The sequence below is a fragment of the Ictidomys tridecemlineatus genome, chromosome 5 (assembly GCF_052094955.1).
Source record: "Ictidomys tridecemlineatus isolate mIctTri1 chromosome 5, mIctTri1.hap1, whole genome shotgun sequence".
Taxonomy (NCBI): Eukaryota; Metazoa; Chordata; class Mammalia; order Rodentia; family Sciuridae; genus Ictidomys; species Ictidomys tridecemlineatus.
In genome coordinates this window covers 6,236,304-6,259,189 of record NC_135481.1, presented here as the reverse complement: position 1 = coordinate 6,259,189, position 22,886 = coordinate 6,236,304, and the positions used below count along the sequence as shown (strand labels likewise).

The 22,886-nt window shown below is 48.4% G+C and overlaps 1 protein-coding gene across 1 annotated transcript in view; it reads right to left on the bottom strand.

Annotated features, from left to right (window-relative positions):
- The window catches only part of Rasgrf1 (Ras protein specific guanine nucleotide releasing factor 1), a 104,277-nt gene that overhangs the window by 60,486 nt on the left and 20,905 nt on the right, over nt 1-22,886 (bottom strand). The window contains exons 3-5 of the mRNA XM_005316870.4: nt 15,642-15,789; nt 7,808-7,900; nt 4,998-5,251 (exon numbers count right to left, since the gene is read on the bottom strand). Coding sequence (XP_005316927.2) covers nt 4,998-5,251; nt 7,808-7,900; nt 15,642-15,789 — 495 coding nt within the window. The remainder of the gene's footprint in view (nt 1-4,997; nt 5,252-7,807; nt 7,901-15,641; nt 15,790-22,886) is intronic.

The following is a 22,886-nucleotide window of genomic DNA, read 5'->3' as shown; positions in this document are numbered from 1 at the left end:
GGAGGGAAGAAGCCACTTGTATCAGACTTGCATGCATTGAGAGGACCATTGACTCTTCCTGCCTAACACATAGTAACCTTCATGTCCCGGAGTTCCACATCTGTAGATTCAACCACATGTGGATTGAAAATACTGGAAAAAAAACTGCAGCTATACTGAACCTATAGAGATGTTTTTCTTATCACTATTCCCTAAACAATACAGTATAACAATTATTTATACAGAATTTATGGGTATTGGGTATTAGGTATCATGCCATCCAGAGATGCTTTAAAGTATACAGTGGGATGGATGTGTATAGTATTCAAATACTGTGCCTCTCTCTATAAGGGGATTGAGAGTCTTCAGGTTTTCATATCTGTGGGGATCCTGGAGCTGTGGTAGATAGAATGGGAACTTTAACAGTTTAAGAGCTGACAAGCTGTGGTTTTGTTCTCTGACACACACAGCAGCTCTGCTTACTGACATTTAACCATAGAGACTTGCAGTGGCTAACAGGTACCTCTAACAGATAACCACAGTAGCAGAAGGAGGAAACAAAGCAATAGGGACAGAACAATCCCCCTTTAGGCTTGGTGTGTGAGCTGAGTCCCTAGGTCATTGACAAGCTTGTGCCCATATAAAGAATGTAGAATGCACCCTCCAATAGAATTGTACCAATTCCCATACCTTGATAGATCCCAAACTTGCTCATGTATAAAAGTAAAAGCCCAGCTGAGCTTGGGACTCAGATTTTGGGAATTATCCCTCTGGGTTGTGGTACCATTAATAAAGTGTTGCTTCTAGAACTCAGTGTCCTGACCCTCATTTCCCACTACAGAACCAAGGCCCTGAAAATGGTGAGAGAGGACTATAGAAAGACAATAAATAAATGACCTTGGCTAATTTTCAGTGTTGAACCAGGTTTGCATTCCTGAGATGAATCCACTTGGTCAGGCTTTTATTTCCCTTTTTATACACTGCTGGATTCACGTTGATAAGATTTTGCTTCTACACTCATGAGAGAGATTGGGCTGCAGTTTTCTTTTCTCATCATGCCTTTGTCTGGTTTTCATGTGAGGGTAATGCTGGCTTTATAAAATGAACTGGGAATGCTCTTTCCACATTAGCTTTGAATTTGATTTCTTGCAGGTGTGTTACTATGAGCACCTGGGATATGCTGAACTTGAAGCTAAATGTTTTACACCAACTCTCTCATTCGTCTTTCTGATACCTGTAAGAGGCAGATAGGGTTCCTGGCCCAGCCATTTCTGATGACCTCTGGGGTCCATATTTTGGAGGTTGTGAGAACTGATCTGACTGCTGCTACTGTGACTGGAGTCAATGTGATGACAAGGTGAACAACAGCAGACCTAGAATGCCTCTCAGAAAAGGTTAAAACAGACCTGGCAGTATATCAGCAGAGGAGGGGGTGTTGCCTCTCTGTGCAGAGATTCTCCTCAGACAAGAACCCTGTTCTTTTTGCCCCTAAAATCCAAGCCAGGCCTGGAGGTGTTGCTGTTAGAGAAGAGCTCAGAATGTTGAGCAGGAGAACAGCACCCCGGGCTAAACAGAGGGGCTCTCTGGGAGACGGAGTTTTGTAAGGAGCTTCTCAGTTGTGGAAGACAAAACTGATCCCTGTTCTAGGTGGCATGGGCACTGCCCCAGAGGCCTTGAGGAGAGTCACATCCATAGTGTCACTGTTTCAGAGCTGGAGATCTTAGAGGGCATAGCATCAAATAACCTCTTTACTGCTTCTGGAAAAGGGCTGCCTTTCTAGATTCTGCCTGTGATGGAGCTCGCTTCTGCCTGGTACTTTTTCCTGTAGTGCTCTGAGCCTTCAGCTACCCAGCACCCCACAAGGCACCAGGGCAGTGCACTCAGTGCCTTTGGCTAGCAGGACAGGAGGGGGCCTGGGACTCCCTCCATGGCCACTAACCTCCTCATCAGCCTCTCAGCCTCCACTCTTCCCCTATAATCACCTTCCACAAGGTGGAGAGGCTGAACACCCTGCCACAGACATGACCATGACATTCTCTGTCTGAAACATCTGATGGCTCCTTCCTGCCTTCAGGATCAAGTCCCATTCCTGCCTCTGGTCCTTTGAATGTGCTGTTTCTCTCCACTTGTGAAGTTCTTCCCTCTTCCATGTCCTTCACGATCAAGCTCAGACACCATTTTCCTTAGGGAGCCTCCTTTGGGGTTCTTATTCCATTTCATAAAAAAAATCTGCTCAGCTGTCCGTCCTTAATGGTAGGGTCCGTGGGGATCATCTCATCTCCACATCTATGGGCCAGCACACAGCCAGGTGCTGTGGGTCACTTGCCTTGTTTGCTGAAAGGATTGAGTGTCCCCGCCCTTGGTGGGACCACTGGTCATCAGCCCTTTCCTTCCATCCTGAATCACTGTTGGACCTCTATCCTGTGGACCAGTTTATAATGACCACAGGAGAGGGGACAACAGGCCCTGGTAAATCCCACTGCTCTGCTAAAGGATTAGTGAGTTCTATCTAGTTTTGTTTCTTTTTGAGGTCACTGTTGAAAATACCAGCTTCTTGAGAAAGCAAACACCCCTTTTCTCCTCGCATTCATTCTCAAAGGCATCCAAGCAGACCCTTTCAGTTCTTCATGATAAAGATGCAAAATCCTGTTGTGATTTTTTTTTTCAAACAATTTTTGAACAAGTTCTTTGAACTGGCATGAACACTCTTAACCCAAAATTTCAGGTTAAAAGGATTCTATTAAAGATCAAGGTAATGTGATAAGACAATTGTGGAAAGATAAAGAGAAGTAAAAGGATACCCTGAGCTCTTAGTGATGATGATGGTCGACAGGGGTTGTCAAGTTTGCAGACATGGCTCAATGTGCCAGAGACGTACAGACTATGTGGAGCTCCACCAGTGCTTCCTGAGGTGTTCTCCACCGCAGGTCATGGCTGGCCCTTGGACACCTTGTACTTACCTCAAGCCTGGGTTTCAGTGTGGTCCGGGCCCAGCAGCATCAGCTGTACCTGCAAACTTGTTGGTAATGTACTCTCCTGGGCTCCACCCAGATCTAGAGAAGGGCCCACATTTGAGAACCTGGGAACCCAGCGGAGCTGTCCAGGATTTATCAGGAGGGAACACATTCAGCCAAATTCCAGGTCAGAGACTCAATGTCTGGGCACGGTGGCACACACCTATAATCTGGTGGCTCTGAGGCAGGAGGATCATAAGTTTGAGGTCAGCTTTAGCAACTTTGTGAGATTCTGTCTCAAGTAAAAAATAAAATAAGGACTGCGGATATAGCTCAGAGGTAAAGCACCCCCAGGTCCCATCCCCAGTACCAAAATCAAAACAAAACAAAATAAACAGAAAAAAAAAGAGAAAAACAAAAACAAAAACACAATGGGATTTTTCTTGAGGTAGTATGTTACCTGATTTCATTACAATATAATATTCTTTTTCTTTAGTAAATGCACAAAAGCATTTATTTCATGTTTAAAAACTGTCAACATGTACATTAAAAAGCAACCTCATGAGGCCCCTCATGATTCAGTTTCTAGAAGGTCTCATGAGGCCAAAAGCTGTTCCCCCTCCTGCCTGTTTCTCTCTCTCTCTCTCTCTCTCTCTCTGTACCCTATTCTGATACTGCCGCAGTCTGGCTAGGCATGAATAACTGAGCCGCCACAGAGCCTTGTAGGTTCAAACAGCAACTACTTTATTTCAACTCTCACCGGCACTGCACTCCCGCTTTTTTCCGCCAACGCCACCCACGCAACCCTTCCAGAAACCCCCCACACCGGAAATCCCTCCTCCAGCACTTCCCCAACCAATAGGAACTCTCCAGGAATCCCCACGAGAACTCCAAAGTAGCAAGAGAACTCCAAAGTAGGGGGCTGCGCCCGAGGCTCTCTGCCCGACAGTAAAGGTCAAATATACAATACAATCAATCCAATATCACAGCAATTATATATAGCTTAACTCAAATCATCATCTCAACGGTTCCTGGCACCATCTTTCAAACATTCCCTCTGGCAAATGCCAGGCGTCATTCTGACCCGCAGTGGGTCTCAACATGATACCTCATTCATGTCCCTGCTCCACCCCAATGACTGGGTGGTGAAGGGATTAATGCCGGTTTCATAGAGTGGGGTGGTCTCCCAGGAGTTGATTAGCTACCACCAGAGTGGGTTGTCATAAGAGAGTGAGCCTGGCCTCTCCCTGTCTCTTGCTTCCTGTCACCATGTGACACCGCTCTTTTACACATGCACTTTCTAGGTGGGATCATCACCACGAAGTCCTCACCAGAAACCAGTGTTGTTACTGAGCTGTTAGTCTTCCAAAACCATGAGTGAAATCAAACTACTTTTTTTTTTTTAAAAAAAATAAGTATTCTGCCTCAGGTATTTTTTATAGCAACACAAACTGGAGTAAGCCAATAGTTCTTGAACATTGAATCCAAGGCTTCTTAACTATGGCACAATTTTGGGTGGAGTGATTCTTAGTTGTGGGGTCCCATCTTGTGCATTAATAGGATGTTTAGGAGCACTCTTTGGCCATTACTCATTAGATGCCAGTAGAAAACTTCCCCAATTTGTGACAATTAAAAATACTTCTCCTGGGCTGGGGTTGTAACTTATCGGTAGAGCACTTGCCTAGCACGTGCAAGATGCTGGGTTTGATCCTCAGCACCACATAAAAATAAATAAAATAAAGATATATTTTTTAAAACAACTCTTCTGAGTGTCTCCTGGGGAGCAAACTGCCCCAGTTGATAGCCACTAGTTTAGACATATACTATACAAGGTCCTTCTCCATTTGAACTCCTGTCCCAGGCCCCCAGATTGTTGGGGCTATTGTCTTCCAGCCACAAGACCTTGGGCCACTTCCTTCCTCTCTGGGCCTCAGTTTCCTCATCTGCCTTTGGTGGGAACTGGAGGGCTTTTGGTGAGGGCTTGTGTCAAGTTTGGCTTAGCATCTGGGACCAACGCTTGTTAGTCTCCTTTTTCTCTTTTTGGCCCATCCTGGGGGTGCTCACCTGTTCAGGAAGATGCTGCTGACGTCGTCATGGGTGATGGGGGGCTTCTTGGAGCTCGCGGCCATGCGCAGAGGACGCAGGAAGTTGTTCACGAGGATGTGCAGCTGCTGCACGTATTCAGCCTCGGCCTCCAGCATGCTGAACACCACCTGGTTCCTCTTGCGCATGCTGTCGGCATGGGGCGACCGGATGTAGTCCTGGATGATCGTCTTCCACTTCCGCCGGCACAGCCAGCCCCGCAGGAAGCTCTGCACCTGGGTGTGGAGACCAGTGGGGAGGGCCTCCTGTTAGACAATCTTGATCATTCTTGTCCTTCCAGGTCCTGAGCACTTCAAGGGCAATGACCAAGGTCACTGTCATCCCCTTTGCTGGAGGTATGGGGACAAGGGCTCAGACATGGGCCAGGCCTGCCTTTGCTTCCTGCATGACGCTGAGCATGGTGAACAGTCCCCAGGAGCCAATTTTCCTATCTGTAAAGTGGAGCTGAAGAGATGATGGCTGGACTAATGTGGACCATAGACTGGGCCAGCATCTCTGGAGATTTGGTCACAAATGCAGATTCTTGGGTCCTGCCTCAGACCTTTGCATTTTAACAAGATTCTTGGGTTGCTTTAGAGAAACCTGATGAAGGAGGAAAAATGTGGCCTGGAGTCTCCATATGGGAGGTGGCTTGAGGACAGAAGTTGCCAGGCTGTGCCTGGACCTTATCTTGTATAATGACTCACCTGAAAGCCCAGAGGTTTCAATTGGAGCATGTCTGAAGACAAGGTGATTATCAATGGAACACAACATGGCAAATTAGTTGCCTGGTGCTTGAGCCTCAGCAGTGGCTTTTAAGCCCTGGCGCCTGCCTGGAGGGTCTTCTAACTCAGGAGGGAGATGAGCACAGACACTGGACTCAGTGGATTTGAAGTCAAGCTGTGTGGAGTGGCCTCCTGTTGGCAGGAGCTTAAAAAACTTGACTCATTTACACACACCCACACCCATGCGAACAGTTGTTTAAGGTGTACAGGCTTCCAATCCAGGGGGCACCTAGCTCCCTGCCATTTCCGTGGAAATTCATGGGAAGTTCATGATCCACAGAGGGAGGGACACAGGGCAGCTAGAGCAAGGGCACTAGGCATTCTCTTCTGAAAGGACACTGGCCATGAATTACAGGCCAGGTTGTACGGGTGCAGAACTGCCGACTAGGGCTGTGTGCTCTGGAGACCAGCCTGACTCAGCCCAGCAGCTACCTCTGAAGATAGGAAGGACTGAGGGGCAGAGGGAGGGGCTGGTGGCTGGAGGCTCCCAGAGGGTGAACACAGCGTGGGGAGGTGGGTCTCAGCTGGTGCCCGATAAGAAAGGCTGCTCAAAGGGAAGGGGTGAGCTGAGACATTCCAGGGGCCACAGCAGAGAAGGCAGCCAGCTGTCCCTGCCTGAGGGGGGGAGGGCGGATGTTCCCAGACCTGGACAGCAAGTCCCAGTGCCTTCGTGTCTGGCAGGTCTTGCAGATAGATACATGTGCCCAGCTGGGCAGGGATGTGTTGGGGCAGCTCTTCCTGCTTGTCACCATGTATGAGAGGTAGTCTGGGACTGCTAGACCCCCTGTATTTTCAGGAGACAGTATATCCTAGTCCTGGTGACTGGGGATGTGGGCTCTGGGGCTGGTGGCCAGGGTTTGAACGTTGTTCTGGAAAGACTTTGCTGTATCAAGTTGAGCAAGTTACTTTGCTCTCTGTGTCTCAGACGTTCCAAGAATGAAATGGAGATAATAATAAAATCTAGGAGGCTTTTAATGAAGGTCCACTTAATCTGCACCAAGCTCCTAAAATCGTATGTAGCACATAGAAAGTGGCTAATGAACATTGGCTATTTTTCTTTCTTTCTTTCTTTTTTTTTTTTTTTTTTTGGTACCGAGGATTGAACTAAGAGGCACTCGACCACTGAGCCACATCCCAGTGTATTTTCTTTAGAGACAGGGTCTCACTGAGTTGCTTAGAGCCTTGCTATTGCTGAGGATGGCTTTGAACTCGTGATCCTTCTGCCTCAGCCTCCCAAGCTGCTGGGATTACAGGGGTGTGCCATTGCACCTGGACCGCTATTTTTGAGAAAACAGAAATTCAGATTTTTGTGTGAGGTATTTAGCTTTTAAAGCACTAGCTGAACTTGGCTTGTGGGACGTCTATTGCAATTTCTGGTCTAGGTGGCATTGGGTCCTTTTGCAGTCTCAAAAACAGACATCTCTGGTTTCATTTGTTCTCCTAAGGTGAGTCAGGCTCCCCTATCCTGAGTCTGTAGAGCTCAAACACAAGCCGTGCTCCTTTCCTGTGCCAGTCTGTCACCTCCCTGGCCACTGGTTGATCCCTGGTATCTCCCAATTTGTCTAACCCTGTGAGCACTAATAGGGTCAAAGCAGTGGGGCCCACTGTGGGTCCTATAAAAGTCAGGCTCCCTGTTGAGTCTGTAGAGCAGTTGAGAGAGGTGGTGTGTGGGTGATAGTAGGGAGCATGCAAGAGAGTGACTATGGAGAGGTGGCCTGGGGGAATCAGCAAGGCTGCCTTACAGTTGGAGGAAAGCTCTTAGTTGGGACTCTCAAGGCCTCGGTTCTGGTCCTGGCTCCACCTACTCCTTCCTCTAGTGGAATCTCAGTTTTCTTATCTGTAAAATGGAGCTGAACTACCCTACCTCCCAGGGATAAATGGCTTGACAAGCTGTCATTTGTGGGTCAGGAGCTGTTGGTTCTGTCTTTGGAGCTGAAGTGAGAAGGTGTGTGGTGTGCCCTGGGGACATGTAGGACATGGCCAACTCCAGGCTGGCTCTCTACAGACCTTCTTGATTTTCTTGATGTCGCTGTCTTCATCGTTGGGGGTGACAGTCTGGGTGGACTGGATGCGCTCATTGTCCTTGAGCAGGGATGCGATCTGCAACAGAAACACAGGTCAGCTTGTAGCAGAGAGGGGCACTGACAGGTGGGCAGTGGGAACATGGTGGCAATTGAGCACCTGCCTCTTCTTTTCCAAGAGCCAGTGATACGGTGGCTTGGGTCCTCTGCCCTCTGCATCTGGGTCATGGAACCTGACATGTCCCAAGCATCTGGAAGACAGTGAGTGCTGTCCACCATGGTTTGGGGTCATCCAAGTGACCTTGGGCAAGGCCCTTCTGCTCCCAGGGCTGCAGACTTTGGCCTAAATCCGCTGATTCTCCTCCCGACTTCCCAAACCATCAGTTCATTTATTGCTAAATTTTTTATTGTGGCAAAGAACGTGCAACACAAAATTGATCATTTTAATGAAGTGTACAGTTTAGTGGCATTCAGTACGTTCGTAATGTGTGACCATCGCCACCACCCATCTCCACAACTCTTTTGTCTTTCCAGACAGAAATTCTGTACCATTTACAAAGCAGCTCCTTATTCTCCTCTCACCTAGACCCTGGCAACCACTGTCCTCCTTTCTCTGTGTGGATCCTAGCAGGGACCTCATATATATGGAATCATGTAGTATTTGTCCTTTATGTGTGGCATATTTCACTTAGGTTAATGACCTCAAGCTTCTTCCGCCCTGTAGCCTGGGTGAGAATTTCTTCTTTTTTCAGGTTGAATAATAAATAAGTACAGTACAGATGGTATTTTTTTTTATCTCTCATCTGTCCATGGACATTTGAGCAGTCCCTTTATTTTTCCAAGCAAAAACCACACCTGGGTATAAATCAGATCATAGCAGGTGGCTTTGGGGATGGCCTGGCTGGCTCAGCTTTCCCCTCCCTGGGCAGCCCTGAAGCACTTCTCAGAACTAAAGTTCTCTTTGGTGCACAATCTGTACTCAGCTGGGCACTATGAGCTGCACTGTGGCCCGGGGCTGCTGGGACTACCCCTTAGGATAGCTGTCTGGGTGGGGCTCATTCCAGCCACCTCAGTTCTGCAGGTCCTGTGTCAGGTGCTCCCACTGCACATTGGCCCTTCCTATCAGGATGCTGAAATTGCCTAGGTCCTCTTCCACCTCAGCTGTGAGCTCTGTGTGTGGGGAGGGGGCTGGATCTGCTTCATTCATTAATGTACTCTGGGTGCCTAGCATGGGGCCAGGCACTCATCATGTAGTCACTGGCTACATAACAACACGAGTTTAGAAAAAAAATCTGAGCAACAGCAGCCACCAAACCCCAGACCAAGGAAAACCCGGCAGGAACTGAGCCCCACGTGTCTAAAGATAGCAGCTTGGGGGATTCTACAAACAACCATCGCCAAGCCGGCAGCACTGCTCCCTCTTCAGAACACGTGGCTGTGTCCCCTCAAGGCCACTCGCTGAACCACAGAATGAATGGGCTCTCACAATCCAGTGAATGCCACACTTTGAAAGCAAAATGGAACAGTTGCCTGCTCTCCACTCCCTGGTTGCTAAAATTACCCCAGCCCAGGCTTGGAGAGTGGCTGAAAATATCTGACTGAGAAATGTGGAGCGTGGAGGTGGGCTTTCTGTTCTTTCTCTCTCCTCGCCCTTTTTCTGATCCTTTGAGAACATTTGTACGTTGAAATAAAAACTGATTCTTGAATCTGTCTTCTAAAGGGCTGAGGAACACACACACACACACACACACACACACACACACACACACACACGAGAGCGCGCGCGCGCACGCGCTCTGGGAGAGCTCAGAGAGGCGGCACACCTGGTCAGCACCTTCACCTGGGCCTGAGGTTCTCACCTCCAGGCTGGTCTGCTTTCTTTGCCAGTTTTGGGATTTGCACATAGCACCTGTTTTCTCTTTAGGGCGCCACACACTCTTTAGGTGTGTGCGTGCGTGGTGGGGGATGGGTGGGTAGTCTGTATTTAAAACGGATGCTGCTTTTCTTGCAGAGAGACAATACCTGGGATCTACTCAGTGGGGACCAGGGCAAAAAAATAGATGCAATAAGGTCGAACACTATGTTACCTGCTCCAGTGACACTGGCAGCTTTCGGGTCTTTATTTAAGGATCAGGCTGGAAGGGTAAAGCTCCAGAAGGTGAGAAGCCAGGGGACCCTGCAAAAGTCTTGGGCTATAACCCACCCCTGCCAGGAGCCCGTATGGGGATGCAGTGGCAGCCGCAGGCCACTCCAGGAGACAGCCTTTCTCTAACCCCAGGAGGCCCTTCTGGAAATAGATTTGCTCTGGACCCTCCCATGGTTTGTTTGGTTGACCTCCAAGCCCTCAATGATGCTTGTCAGTGATGGTCATGGGGGACTGGACCTTTGGCTCTCTGCCGGTCTCTGGCTGCCTGGCTTCTCACTTAGCTCAGTGCCTGGTATCTCCACCAGCCCCTGCCCACCCACCGACTGGCCCCTGCAGACTGTCTTTCTTTGCCCATCAGGCAAACCCTGGCTTGTCACCCACCATTAGGCACTGTGCATTGGCCCTTGCCCCACCCTGTCCCCCTCCCTGGAGGTGCATTCTTTAAACCACAATGAGTTCAGTCAGCGTGTACTTGATGGTGGAATGACCAGATTTGTTTCTTTTTGTTAGTGACCCAGGTTTTACTAAAGACTGATGCATTTCCTGCTTTTCAAATAGCTGCCACACAACTCAGCTCTCCCTCCTTCCTTCTTGCTGGTCCCTGGTCCCTTCCAAGCCCAAGAGGATCCCCTCTCTACTCTGTGCCAACCTCATCAGCACACCCTGATGCTCTCTGTGTTGGGCGCTGTTGCTGTGCCCTGGGGTGACAAGGAGCTGGATGTGGATAAGTCAGATCCCTTCCCTGGAAGTGTTCCCAGCTCTAAGAAAGGGGTCAGACATCCATAGAGGTAAACTTCTTCTCTGTTTCTGGGGAGAACTGGGGATTTAACCCAGTGGTGCTTTGCCATTAAGCTATATCCCCAGTCCTTTTATTTTTTATTTTGAGATAGGGTCTCTCTAAGTTGCTCAGAGCCTTGCTAAGTTGCTGGCTTTGAACCTGAGATCCTCCTGCCTCAGCCTCCTGAGTCACTGGGATTATAGGTGTACAGCACTACACCCAGCCACAGGGGTAATTTATAATCCAACAAGGTAGGGCCAGAACTGCTGTGGGCTTTCCAGAAGAGCTTTTGAAGGACAGTTAATTCCAAAAGGTAGTCTATGGGAGGGAGGGAATTTGGAGAGAGGAAATGCTGTATCCAGGGGCACAGGGTGTGATAGGGTGTCATGTGCCAGGATAGCAGATGTGAATGCAGGGTGGGCTGGACAGGAGATGAGAAGCAGGACCCAAACTCTGGAGGGTTGGCATTGCTGAGGAAGGTGCTGGCTGGGGAGGGGTCATGGCCCCTCTCCCCTATTTCCCCAGAGTGGTTTTCTCTTTCACCTATTATACATATTGATGTTCCATGTTAAATTTTGTTTGATTCTGAGGTTGTTTTTATTTCCAACCTTAAAGACAAGATCTCTGTAGTTCCTTCCAGAATCGACCTTCTAGGAGTCTGAGTACTTACATGATGATAAAATATTATGACTATCTGTAAACCTCTATCCTGTCTTTAGGGCCTGTCTTAGCGCTCCAAATTTACTTCAATCATAAATAGGAGAAAACAGCTATTCAAAACGAAACAGTGCCAAACTGGGCATTCCAGGGGAGGAGGGATTCTCAGAGGTACCTGTCTCCTTTGTTTTAGATGATTTCTTTCTGGGCTTGGTGGAAAAAGTGAAGGTCTACAAGGATTGTTCACATGGAAGAGAAGAGTCTGAGACAAAGCTGGATTATTTTACTTGATCAAGTGACAGGTGTGTGGGCACCATCTCCTGTTACCTACAGAGGGAGTGGCTGGGGAAGGCACCACAGATTGGAGTGAGAATAGACAGGCTGGCTTCATGAATGAGTGACCTGTGCATTTGCCCCATGTCTAGTTTATACTTTTGCTATTGTTGTCTTGAGATTCACCAGTGCCTCACATTTTCATTTTGTTCTGGGTCCTGCATTTGTATATCTGATCATGAAAAAAGAGGCAGACAAATGTTTGTCCTTGGATGAAAAACTCTGATGGGCAGCATTTGCCAATTCCCATGGTGAAAACGCTCTTACCTTGCCCACTGCAAGCTATCAAAGCTCGGATAACCAGCTAGCAAAATTCTTGAAGATTTACCAATTGGCTCTTGCAAGCTGGTCTGAGCTGGCTGCAGCACATCTCTATATAGATGAAGGTCTCAGTAGAGAGAGAGAATATGAACAATGTTGACAAAATGGCAGTTGAGTATGGAGACCAAGGTCAGTGGGAAATTGCCTTAGCAGAAAAGGCTGGGTGGCATGAGGGCAGGGATGTCTTCCACTCATTTTAAAGTTGCTTTCTGTTTTAGCAGAGGAATGCCATTGTATCTAAAGATTTCATAGTCTGTGCCATAGAGCAGCCTGTGTCACAGGACTGGGGACTGAAGGAGGAGCCACCATTGAGTAGCCACTAGGTGTTTGGTGGATCCTCCAGTTTGCTTCATGCACATGGCAGGATTGTTTCTCTGAGATCTCTTGAAATTGGGTCTAGTCATGTGACTTGCTTTGTCCAGTGAAATGTGAGACTTGTCACGTGTCATTTGCCATGATCTTTCCCCCCACTGAATGGCCAATGAATTTCTTTCTTGTTTTGCTTATTTTTTTTTAAGATTGGTGCATTATAATTATACCTCATATTGAAATTTGTTGTTACAAATTTGTACATGCACTGGGGCGGGGGGTACTGGGGATTGAACTCAGGAGCACTCTACCACTGAGCCACATCCTCAGCCTTATTTTGTATTTTATTAGAGGCAGGGTCTCACTGAGTTGCTTAGTGCCTCGCTAAACTGCCTTTAAACTCGTGATCCTCCTGCCTCTGCCTCCTGAGCTGCTAGGATAACAGGCAGGCACCACCGCGCCTGGCTTGAACAGTGAATTTCTTGATGACTGAAGCTCCTTTGGTCTGTGTCCTGGTCTCTGAGGGGAGGAAGAAGATAAAGAGGTACAAAAAGAGAGAGGTGGGGGGAAAGGGAGACTACAGCCAGATAGCTTTACCAGTATGGGCTTTCTTTCAAAGCCATCTTTTAAAACCTCTTTTGCCTGGCAGGGTAGTGCAGTGCACTCAGTTAGAAGTATTGCTCCAAATTCCCAGCAAATGGGCCTCTGCTGCCACTTTGAGGCAAAATGCGCGCGCACACACACACACACACACACACACACACATACTCTCTCTCCTGATTGATTTATTTTCTGTTCCCTAGCACCAGATAGGCCCTTTACACCTATAGCCCTTCTCTGGCCTATAACCCCCTGAAACCTTTCCAGGATCTGCATGGCATGACCCACACCCTCCCAGGCTCCAAAATGACTCACTTCCTGAGTCCAAACTGACTCCCGTAAGGAATCAGGGAAGGAGTGAGGCCCCAGCACCAATTACTAGCTTTGTGACCGAGGGAGTCCATATCATTTTCATTCCCTCTCTCACTGGAAAGATCACCTACCCACGAGTCTCACCTTCTTCCACCATGGCTGTTATGGCACTGGTCACACCCTACCACAACAGACCTGAGAGGCTGAAACTTCCATATCCTTGGTGCCTACCACAGGGTAGGAACCCACTTACTCATCAAGCCCTTATCTACTATGCGCCAGGCAAAACAGAAGTGTTAAAGGACACTGCCCGGCCCTCAAGGAGGTCCCTCCCAGTGGGTGGAGGGACAGATACACATGGGGCCAGTTCTAATGCTGTGTGCAGACATTTGGGAAAGCCCAGGGAGAGATGGCAGAGAGCATGCTCTGGGTCTGGAGTCCCCAAGGAGGAGTGCTTGAACTTAGGATTTCACCAGGTGGGAACTGTGGAGATGAGAAGGGCATTCCAAACAGAATCACTGGCATGTGCAAAGGCCAGGAGGCAAGGAGACAGCTGTGGAGTGCTGGCTACTGCCTGAGTGACTCTAGAGGAGGGGCTTGGGGAAGAGGGTGAGAATCAGTGAGAGAGGGAACCAAAAATGATACTGGACTCCCTCAGTCACAAAGCTAGTAATTGAATGCTGGGGGCCACACTCCTTCCCTGATCCCTTACGGGAGTCAGTTTGGATTCAGGATCTGTGTGGGGCTAGGATAGACTCCAAAGATTCTCTACAGAGAGGAACTGATTCCAGAATGAACCAGGTGGGTTGAGAGGGGCCGGTGCTGAGCTAGGTTCTGAGAGTACGAGGGGTGGGTTGGGTGGTGGTGGTGGCAGTGGGGGGCCAGAGGTTCTAGGTAGAGTGGGGAAACAGGCAGGCAGGAGACCTGGGTCCTGGGTCTGGGTCTGTTGCTTCCTAGCTGAGTGAGATTGGACAGGTGAGTCGTGCTGTCTGAGTCTGGTTCCCCCTGTGAAACATGGTGACTGACTGGTCCTATCAGGATGGCTGTGGGGACAGATGAAGGAGGTCTGACAGTATCTGCTGCTGGGCTAGAGAAGGTGTGTTGAACCTAAAATTTTTTTTGAACATGAAGTTCCAAGTTGATGTTATTACTAGTTCAGAGCTTTGTTCCTGCGGGGCAAGGAAGAATTGGTGGCTTCAGGTCTTTGAGCATTCAAGAACTGGTTCCACTGGCATGTGATGGGGTCTCATGCACAGAAAGCTCTGTACTTGGTAGGTCTGCTTGGGGCTTCAAGCTCTGCTTTTGACATTTTGGAATTCTTGTTAATTTCCTCTTTGAACTATGTCTTGTAAGAGGAGCCTGTTGGAACTATGGAACACCCTGGAGGCTCAGAGCCTCGGCTCAGCTTCCTGCCTCTCACTGCCCTCTTGCCTCCCTGGATGGGTTCTTGGCTGCCAAGCCCCATCCTGGGTTTCAGGACCTCTGCTACTCTCAGACCAGGGAAGCAGATAATGGAGCCAGCAGGGGGAGGCTCGTGTCTCATCTGAGGGGGCCTGGGTATATGTGAGGGTGGGATCCAGTGGACACCCTGCATTAGGTAGATAACTCAGAGGACCGAGGAGGTGGGTCCTTATGTGATATGTCCAGATGGTTCTAAGCATTCTGGGAAGGTGAGGGGGTAAGAGGGCAATAGATTATTCAGTGATGGGGGGACCATTAGAGAGGTCACTGACCAGAGCCATTGCATCCCCATAATTAATATAAAAAGGATCCCCCGGGATGTTGGTTAAATCCAGGAGGACTGGGGTGGTGAGATTTTGCATTTGCAGCTGGCTCCAGATGAGAGGCAAGCTGCCTCCTCGCTGACCACACAGCCAGTAGCTGGACTCCAGGGGTGCATCTGCCACAGCAGGGCCACTGCTGCCTGGTGAGTCTCATGGCAGGCATGAGAAGGGGCCACCTTGGGGCTGAGCTCCTAGTGCATTCTAATGACCTACTAAGGACCCTGTGCTCTCCATAATCCTGGGCTGTTGGTGCGGAATGCTTAGCCACTGTGGTTCCAGCACAGTCTAGGAACTTGCCCATACCTGAGCTCACTCAGTCCTCATCCCCTTGTCAGGTAAATATGAAAGACCCTGTTTTACGGATGAGGAACTGAGAAGTAGGAGGACTTGTTCCAGATGGCACTTGGTAAGTGGCAGGGGTGGAATGTGAACCCAGGCTGACCGCAGGACCTTCCCACTGGGCAGCATGGCCATCTTTCACATTCAGTGGCTGCAGCCAGTCCTGCTCCCATCATTCGCCTCCCTCCTGCAGGAGCCTGGGCCCCGGCCAGTCCCCTCAGATCCCCAAGCCCGCAGTCACCTCTGCTTTCAGCCTCTCTATCTCGATCTCGCCGTCCTCGATCTGCTGGCGAAGCTGCTTGGCCACTGTCTTTTCTGTCTCGACGATCTGCAGCAGGTGCAGGTACTTTTGCATCAGTGCCTCGTGCTCGGTGGCCAGAGTCCTGTAGCTGTGGACGGAGGGACACAGAAGGTAAGATGCTGCCTCCCTGTGCCCTGGTGATTGCTCCAGCCCCTTGCAAACCCCAGTCACTCCAGGTGTCTGGAGAAGGAGCACACACACAGCCTCCACTTTGGGAGTTTTGCACTGGGAGGCCTGTCTTAACCTGTCTCTCCCTCTTTCCTCGCTGAGTTAGCTCCATCCTCTTCCATAGGCTGGTTCTGGTTCCAGGTGAAATGCTATCCCCAGGAAGCCTTCCCTGGTGGCCACCAGGCAATGCATGGTGTTTCCTCAGCACCTGGGCTCCTGGCCACATGATGGGTGGCAGGGGCCATATCTGTGTTGCTTGCTCCTATACCCCTGGGGTACAGTGTCTTTTCCTTAAAAGGCTCTCAGTGGAAGAAATGCTTGGGGGATGGATATTAGGCTTTGCAGGAGAGTCAGGCATATACTTTTCACTGTTTGGGGACATCTGAACAACCTACACAGTGCACATGACTGCCAAATTTTGAGTCACAGGCTGCTAGTGCTATTGGATCGATGAGGGGGCAGCAATGAGGACTTGCAATCAGGTAAGTCCTCATTGGAGGAGGAGGTCACCCCAGGGAGGAGAAACCCAGGCTTTGACTCCAAGCCCAGTGCACTGGACACACGCACTTCAGAGGGCAACTCTGGGTGAAAGACTTGTGTTAGGGGTAACTTGTAACAGGGCTAGGTAGTTAGGTGTTGCCAGATCAGAGGACTCCCCAAAGGATAAGCAGAGGGTGGAAGAAATGTCTCATAATTTGTATAAATAGCAGACTTTATATGTGTAGAGCATCAGAACAGAGGTGGAGGTGGGGGACTTGGAAGGTCAGAGGTGTCATGGCTTGTGTAAGGTCACCAGGCCCCTAAGGAGAGAGCCTGGTCCACTATGTTCTAGCCCTGGCCCTCTCTCTGATGCCCACAGCATCAATGGGGCCATTTGAGGGTGTCAGAGCTGGGGAGGACTCTGATTCCAGTAAAGAAGGTGAAAGAAGACTCTGAGAAGGGGACCCCAATATCCTGGGGGAGGTGTCTGTCCACAAGGCCAAAGCCAGGAGCCTTGAAAGGCAGGTGTGTTTTATTTTATTTTATTTTTATTTCTTAACATACATCACAATAGAGGAGTGCATTACATTCATATTTTTTTTTACATTTCAATTCTTAATATACCTTTATACCACAATTTATCGAATCTCTATTTGTATATAAGATATGTTGTCACCAATTCACATCTTCATACATGAATTTTGTATAATGATGACAAATGTGTTTTCTGATTGGGAAGGAAGGTTTTGAGCTCTTGTGGCCTAACAGGTCTGGGGCTGAGGCTCTCTGTCTTCCTCTTTCTATCCAGGAGGCCTGGAGTCGTGAGATTCTGCATTTGCAGCTCTCCACACTCCTACTCCCTGTGTGCTCCAGCCCACCTCTACCTCAGAGCCACCCCTTCCCACCTTCTCTCCCCTGCCCCAGCACAGCCCTGTATCTCCCTTCTCAATGGTGAGGAGCTCCCTTCTTCCCTGTGCATGCCCGTCAGGGCCCCTCAAGCTTCTGTGTCAGGTCTCTGCCTTCCCATGCTTCCTGCCCACCCTATGTTAGCAACGATCCTGCTCCATGTAACCCCCTCAGCACACAAAAAAGGTTCAGGTAGCTCCCCTCTTAGGACACCACCAAGCTGTCCTGGGCCTCCCTGACTCCTGCTTTGTTCAAAGAGGGCCTCCGTCCCCACTGTCTCTTCCCCTCCCTGTCTGGCATTTCCCCCAGCACTTGCAGGAACTGGGCCCCTCTGTCTCCTATCTGCCAATTGAGGGCACTTTCCCACACTACTGTCCAGCTACCCTGGACAGGGCTAGTGAGTGGGGGCCAGGGGAGGGAGGCTGGTCTTTGCTGCACATGGGGAGCCTGTCACATAAGCTCACTAAGCCTCTGTGACTCTTGAGGTAAAACAGGACAATGATAGCTTCCCTACAAACCCCAGGTTTGAGGTGAAGACCTGGAGGGTCTTGGCGGGAAGCAATTTTACAATAAAAGTGCTGCACCAAGGTGGTGACGGGGCCAGGGCAGCTGCAGAGTCCTGTCCCCTGGTGGTGTCAGCAGGTGCTTTTTGTGGGAGAGGGGAGGGGTGGGGGAGAGCTGCAGCTGCACCCTGGAGAGGAGGAAGGCGTGGACCCCCAGGCCAAGGACACCTGGTGCAAAGACCTAGAAGTGGGCCTGGGCAGGAACCTGAGGGAGAAACCTGACCTGAAAGGCAAACCCCTATTCTTGTCACACCACCCCTTAGAGATAAGTAACAGCTGTGAGAGACAATTCTTGAGATTACAGTACTATCTGGTTAATATGAGGAGTTTTGTGCTCCTCTTAGGAAAATGAAGACCAGCTTTTAAAATTTTTTTCCAGCTGCCCAAGAGACTTAATTGTCTCTACTTGCAAATGAAATTCAGCAGAGAACAAGGAGTGTGTTTCCCCCGCTGCCAGCCTCCCTGACCTGAGCACGGAAACCTGCTTCATTAGCCTAGTCCTACTAATGACACCTCGTGGAGCTTCAGTAGGAGAAGCCTCCTCTGCAGTGTGGTCCTCTTGCCCCACCCCGCCCCCATCCTTCCCTCCCCCTCTCATCCTCCCTCCCAACATCCATGAGGAGCCACTGGGTGCCTCCCTCTGCAAGCACTGTCCTTACAGACTCATGGACTCTCAGAGCTAGACAGGAACTCAGGGATCATGAAGGGCGGTTGGAATGGCCTCATTTGATAAATGAGGAAACTGAGGCCCAGAGAAGGGAAGCAACTTGCCCCAAACGACAGTGGGTCGGTGTCAAAGCTGGCACTGGCTCTGGGCCCCTCTCCTACCAGGTGGCCTGGTTCGGGACCTAGTTCCTTGCTGAAATGCAGACTATGAAACGCATTCCATTTTATAAATCTACACACACACACACACACACACACACACACACACACACGTGCGCCACAGAGGCATTCCATAATACTCGAATGATATACATGCAGTGTGAGAGAACATTGTGTCTCTACATAATATTAATACCCTACCGTGCTTATTTTTGTGCATAGAATGTGTCTATTAAGTCTATGTAAATAAAAACTAAATTGGGAGTATGTAAAAATACTGTGGAAGAGAGCCAGCGCCTCCTCTCTCTCTCTCCCTCTCTCTCTCTCTCTCTCTCTCTCTCTCTCTCTCTCTCTCTCTCTCACACACACACACACACACACACACACACACACACACACACACACACACAGGATACAGCAGGAAGGCTTATGTTGCCCCAGGTGCTGCCCAAGAGGCCTCAGCCTGGCCAGGTTGGCCGACAAGTAGTTCAGGGAAGGTGACTCAGTTTCCCTTCTCAGTGACCATCATTATGCCTTCCCCAGTCTCAGTGGGAGATCCTCCTCTGAGGTCAGTGTGCTGGTCCAGGCTCTAGGACTTGGCAAGCAAAGATCAACAATCTGCCCAGCCACTCGCACCTCCCCATGCAGCTTCTAAAAGATGCAGAGTACAGAGAGGTTTCTGTTCAGAGGTAGGTGTGTCCCTTTGCCCAGCTGCTCCTTTTCGGGGAGGGCAGGCTTCTGGTTTGGGTGGAATCTGCCTTACCTGGGAGTCACAGAGCCCTCAGCTGTGAGTCAGGATCTGTGGCACCGCATCTCCCACTCGAGCAGATCCCCAGGCCCATGCAACACTGTGTCTCAACTGTCTGTGGACGGACGGACCCTCCCTCTGGGTTGTTGTAAGGAACATATGACACTCTTTGGGTAGCATTTTGCAGATTCTTGAGGACTGTGCTGGGGACACAAGACCCAGACTGGTCTTGCAGGTTAGGTGGTTTGTTATTATTCCATTGGCTGCTTGGAGCCAGTTTTTAATTTAGTGACTTGCTTTAAAAATGACTGTCCTCTATCAGTGGCAGGCAGGATCCTAAGACTTCTGGCCCTGCCCTGTTTACCTGTCCTGCATGAGTGGAGTGGCTTTTACTAAAGCCTACTTTGACATGAGCCTACTGTCACTAGGTCGTATTGATATGGCACAGGTGACTTAAGATAGGGAGATTATCCAGGTGGCACACCTAATTACACAAGTCCTTGAAAATGAAGAGCTTTGTCTGACTAGGGGGAGAAATCAGGCTGAAGAATCTTTGGCTTGAGAGTGGAGGGGACCATGTGGTGAGGAATGTGGGTGGCCTCTATTTGCTGAGATCCACCTTGGCTTACAGCCAGCAAGGAAACAGGCACTTCAGTCCTACGACCACGAGGGACCAAATCCTGCCAACAACAAGGAGGAGGCTGGGAGTGGATTCTTCTCTGAGCCTCCAAACAGGAGCTCAGCCAGCAACTCCATGATTTCAGTCTCTCAAGGTCCAAGGCAGAGACTTTGGCCAAGTCCTGACTTCTGATCCAAAGAACTGTGACATAATGAAAGGACATTGTTTGAAGTTGCTAAGCTCGTGGTGACTTGTTATGCAGCAATAGAAAATAGAAATATTCTCTTTCTAAATAAATCATATCGTATCATATATCATTGTTTAAATATTTGTAGTTTAATATGCATGTTGTGAAAAGCATAGTTTTTTTGTTTTGTTTTGTTTTTTTGGTACTGGGGATTGAACCCATGGGTGCTTAACTATTGAGCCACATCCCCACCTCTTTTTTATTTTTTATAAATTTTGAGACGGGGTCTCTAGATTGCTTTTCTGAGCTGTTGGGATTACAGGCATGTGCCACAGTGCCAGGTGAAAAGAATAGATCTTAACTACACAATTTGATTAATTTTGATGAATTTATAGACCCTCATCAAGATAACAAACATTTCCACCACCCCAGAAAGTCCTCTTAAACCCCTCCCTAGTTAGTCCCCTATCCCTGAAGAAACTACTGTTCTGATTTCCATCATCCATGGATAGTTTTGCCTCATACAGAATTTTATATAACTGGAATCATATTGTACTATTATAGCTTGTACTACTATGCTATACTCATTCAGCATATTGACTTTTAAATTCACCTGTTTCACTGTACTTAACTTTATTTGACTCCTTTTTATTGCTCAGCAATATTCCATTGCATGGATGTACCAATGTTTGCTTGCACATTTGCTTGTTGATAGACACTGTGGCTATTTCTAGTTTTTGGACTACTGTGCATAAAGCTGTTAAGGACATTTGCATATGAGACTTTTTGTGGACATTTTTCATTTCTCTTGGATAAATACCAAGAAGTATAATTGCTGGGTAATAGTGTAGATGTATGTTTAGCTTTTTAAGTGACTGCTTAACAATGTTCCAAATTGGCTGTGCAGTTTTACACCCTCTTCAGCACTGTGGAGAGTTATCACAGTTCCATTCCCTCTCCAGCAACTGGTATTGCCAGTCTTTATCATTTTAGCCTTTTATCATATGGGTATTGATATTGTCTTTAGAAAATTTTTGCATTAATGGATATTCTTTGTCAATGTAGTCCTGGTTATCAGATTGCACAACAAATCAGAATGCTATAATGCTTCAGTAGTTACAAAGTCCCTTGATGTAAATGATCCCATTTGAGTTAAATGAAATGTTTGACCTTCAAAACAACCCTATTATTGGTTCTGCATTAATGTTGGGGAGACTGATGTCCAATTGTTCTCCCTGAATCTGGGTTCTTCTTCACTTAGTTCTGTTCTTGACAACACAAGCAATTTCTATTTCAAATCATAGCTTTGGTCACGTTACTCCCCTGACATAAAACCCTCAGTGGCTCCTATTGTTCACAGAGGAAAGGTCAAACAACTCAGCAAGATATTAGAGATCAATTATGGTCTGATGTCAGCTGATTGTCCAACCTCACCTACTTTCTAACACCTGAACTTTGTCTCTACACTATCCTTGTAGTTATCTTTCCTGTATTACTGCTTTAAATAAAAGGCATTTTACTTAAAGGTTTAAATGCTTATATTTAAACTCATCAAATCCACTCTCCTGTCTTCCACTCATGTCAGATTTATTCTATCTGCCTTCCCCAGATTCCTTCATTTCCCTGCAGATGGAGTTCATGTGTCTCTCTTGTAGTGTGTTGTACTTGACACAGCCTTGATATCCCAGAGTTATTTGTGCGTAGGACTAACGTCTCCCCAACTAGACTGTGGTACCCCAGAGTTGTATCCATCTCTGGTCTACCCAGCACTATGCACAGGGCCTGCTTTTATTGGTTCATGTGTTAGTTCCTGGTCTCCATATCAAAAGACTCTCCTGGAGGACAGAAATAGAGGTGGCCTAATTCCAGGGCTGAGGTCATTGCTATGGTCATAATAAGTGTTTCTGTCATAATAATTTTTGGTTCCGGGGCTAACTAGTCTGATTCAAGACTCAAAGAGGGGTCCTGGGATCCATCCGTCCGTCCGTCCGTCCATCCATCCATCCATCCATCCATCCATCCATCCATCTATCCATCCATCCTTCTGTCCATCAATCCATCACCACATACACTTTCAACACTCCTCCACTGTTCCATCCATCCATCCTCCATTCATGCATCATCATCTTCCACATGTAAACTCAACATCTAGCCTTGCATCCACCCTCCATTCATCCATGCATCTTTGGTTTCTTCCAACCCATGTTTGCTGAGTACCATTTCTATGCTTTTATCAGTCCCTGAAAATGTGAAGAATTATACCTGGTCCCTGTCTTCAGGAACTTAGTCTTATAGAAAGGCATCCATCGCTAAACTGAGCTAGAAGCATCTATTGCCTGGAGGGTGAACCTGGGTTCTCCATGCTCAGCTCTGGCAGGGGATTGTTGGTTCTGGGGCCACACCTCCACCCACAAATCCATCAATTCCCTAGGACCCAAAAAGGACTCATCCAACTTGGAGGCCCACCTTCACTGTAGCAGATATTGTCATTTGCCTGTTCTTCCTCCAACCCCTGGGCCCAGTGAGTCTCCCTCCAGAAAGGGAAAGGATACTGCTGAGAATGCGGGGAGGAGTAGGTCTAGGAACCCTGAATATCAAAGTTCAAAAAGGTGTAGAAAATTTCAGTACCTAGATGAGGAAACCGAGGTCCAGAGGGAAAGTAGGACCAGTCCATGGTCACACAGCAAAT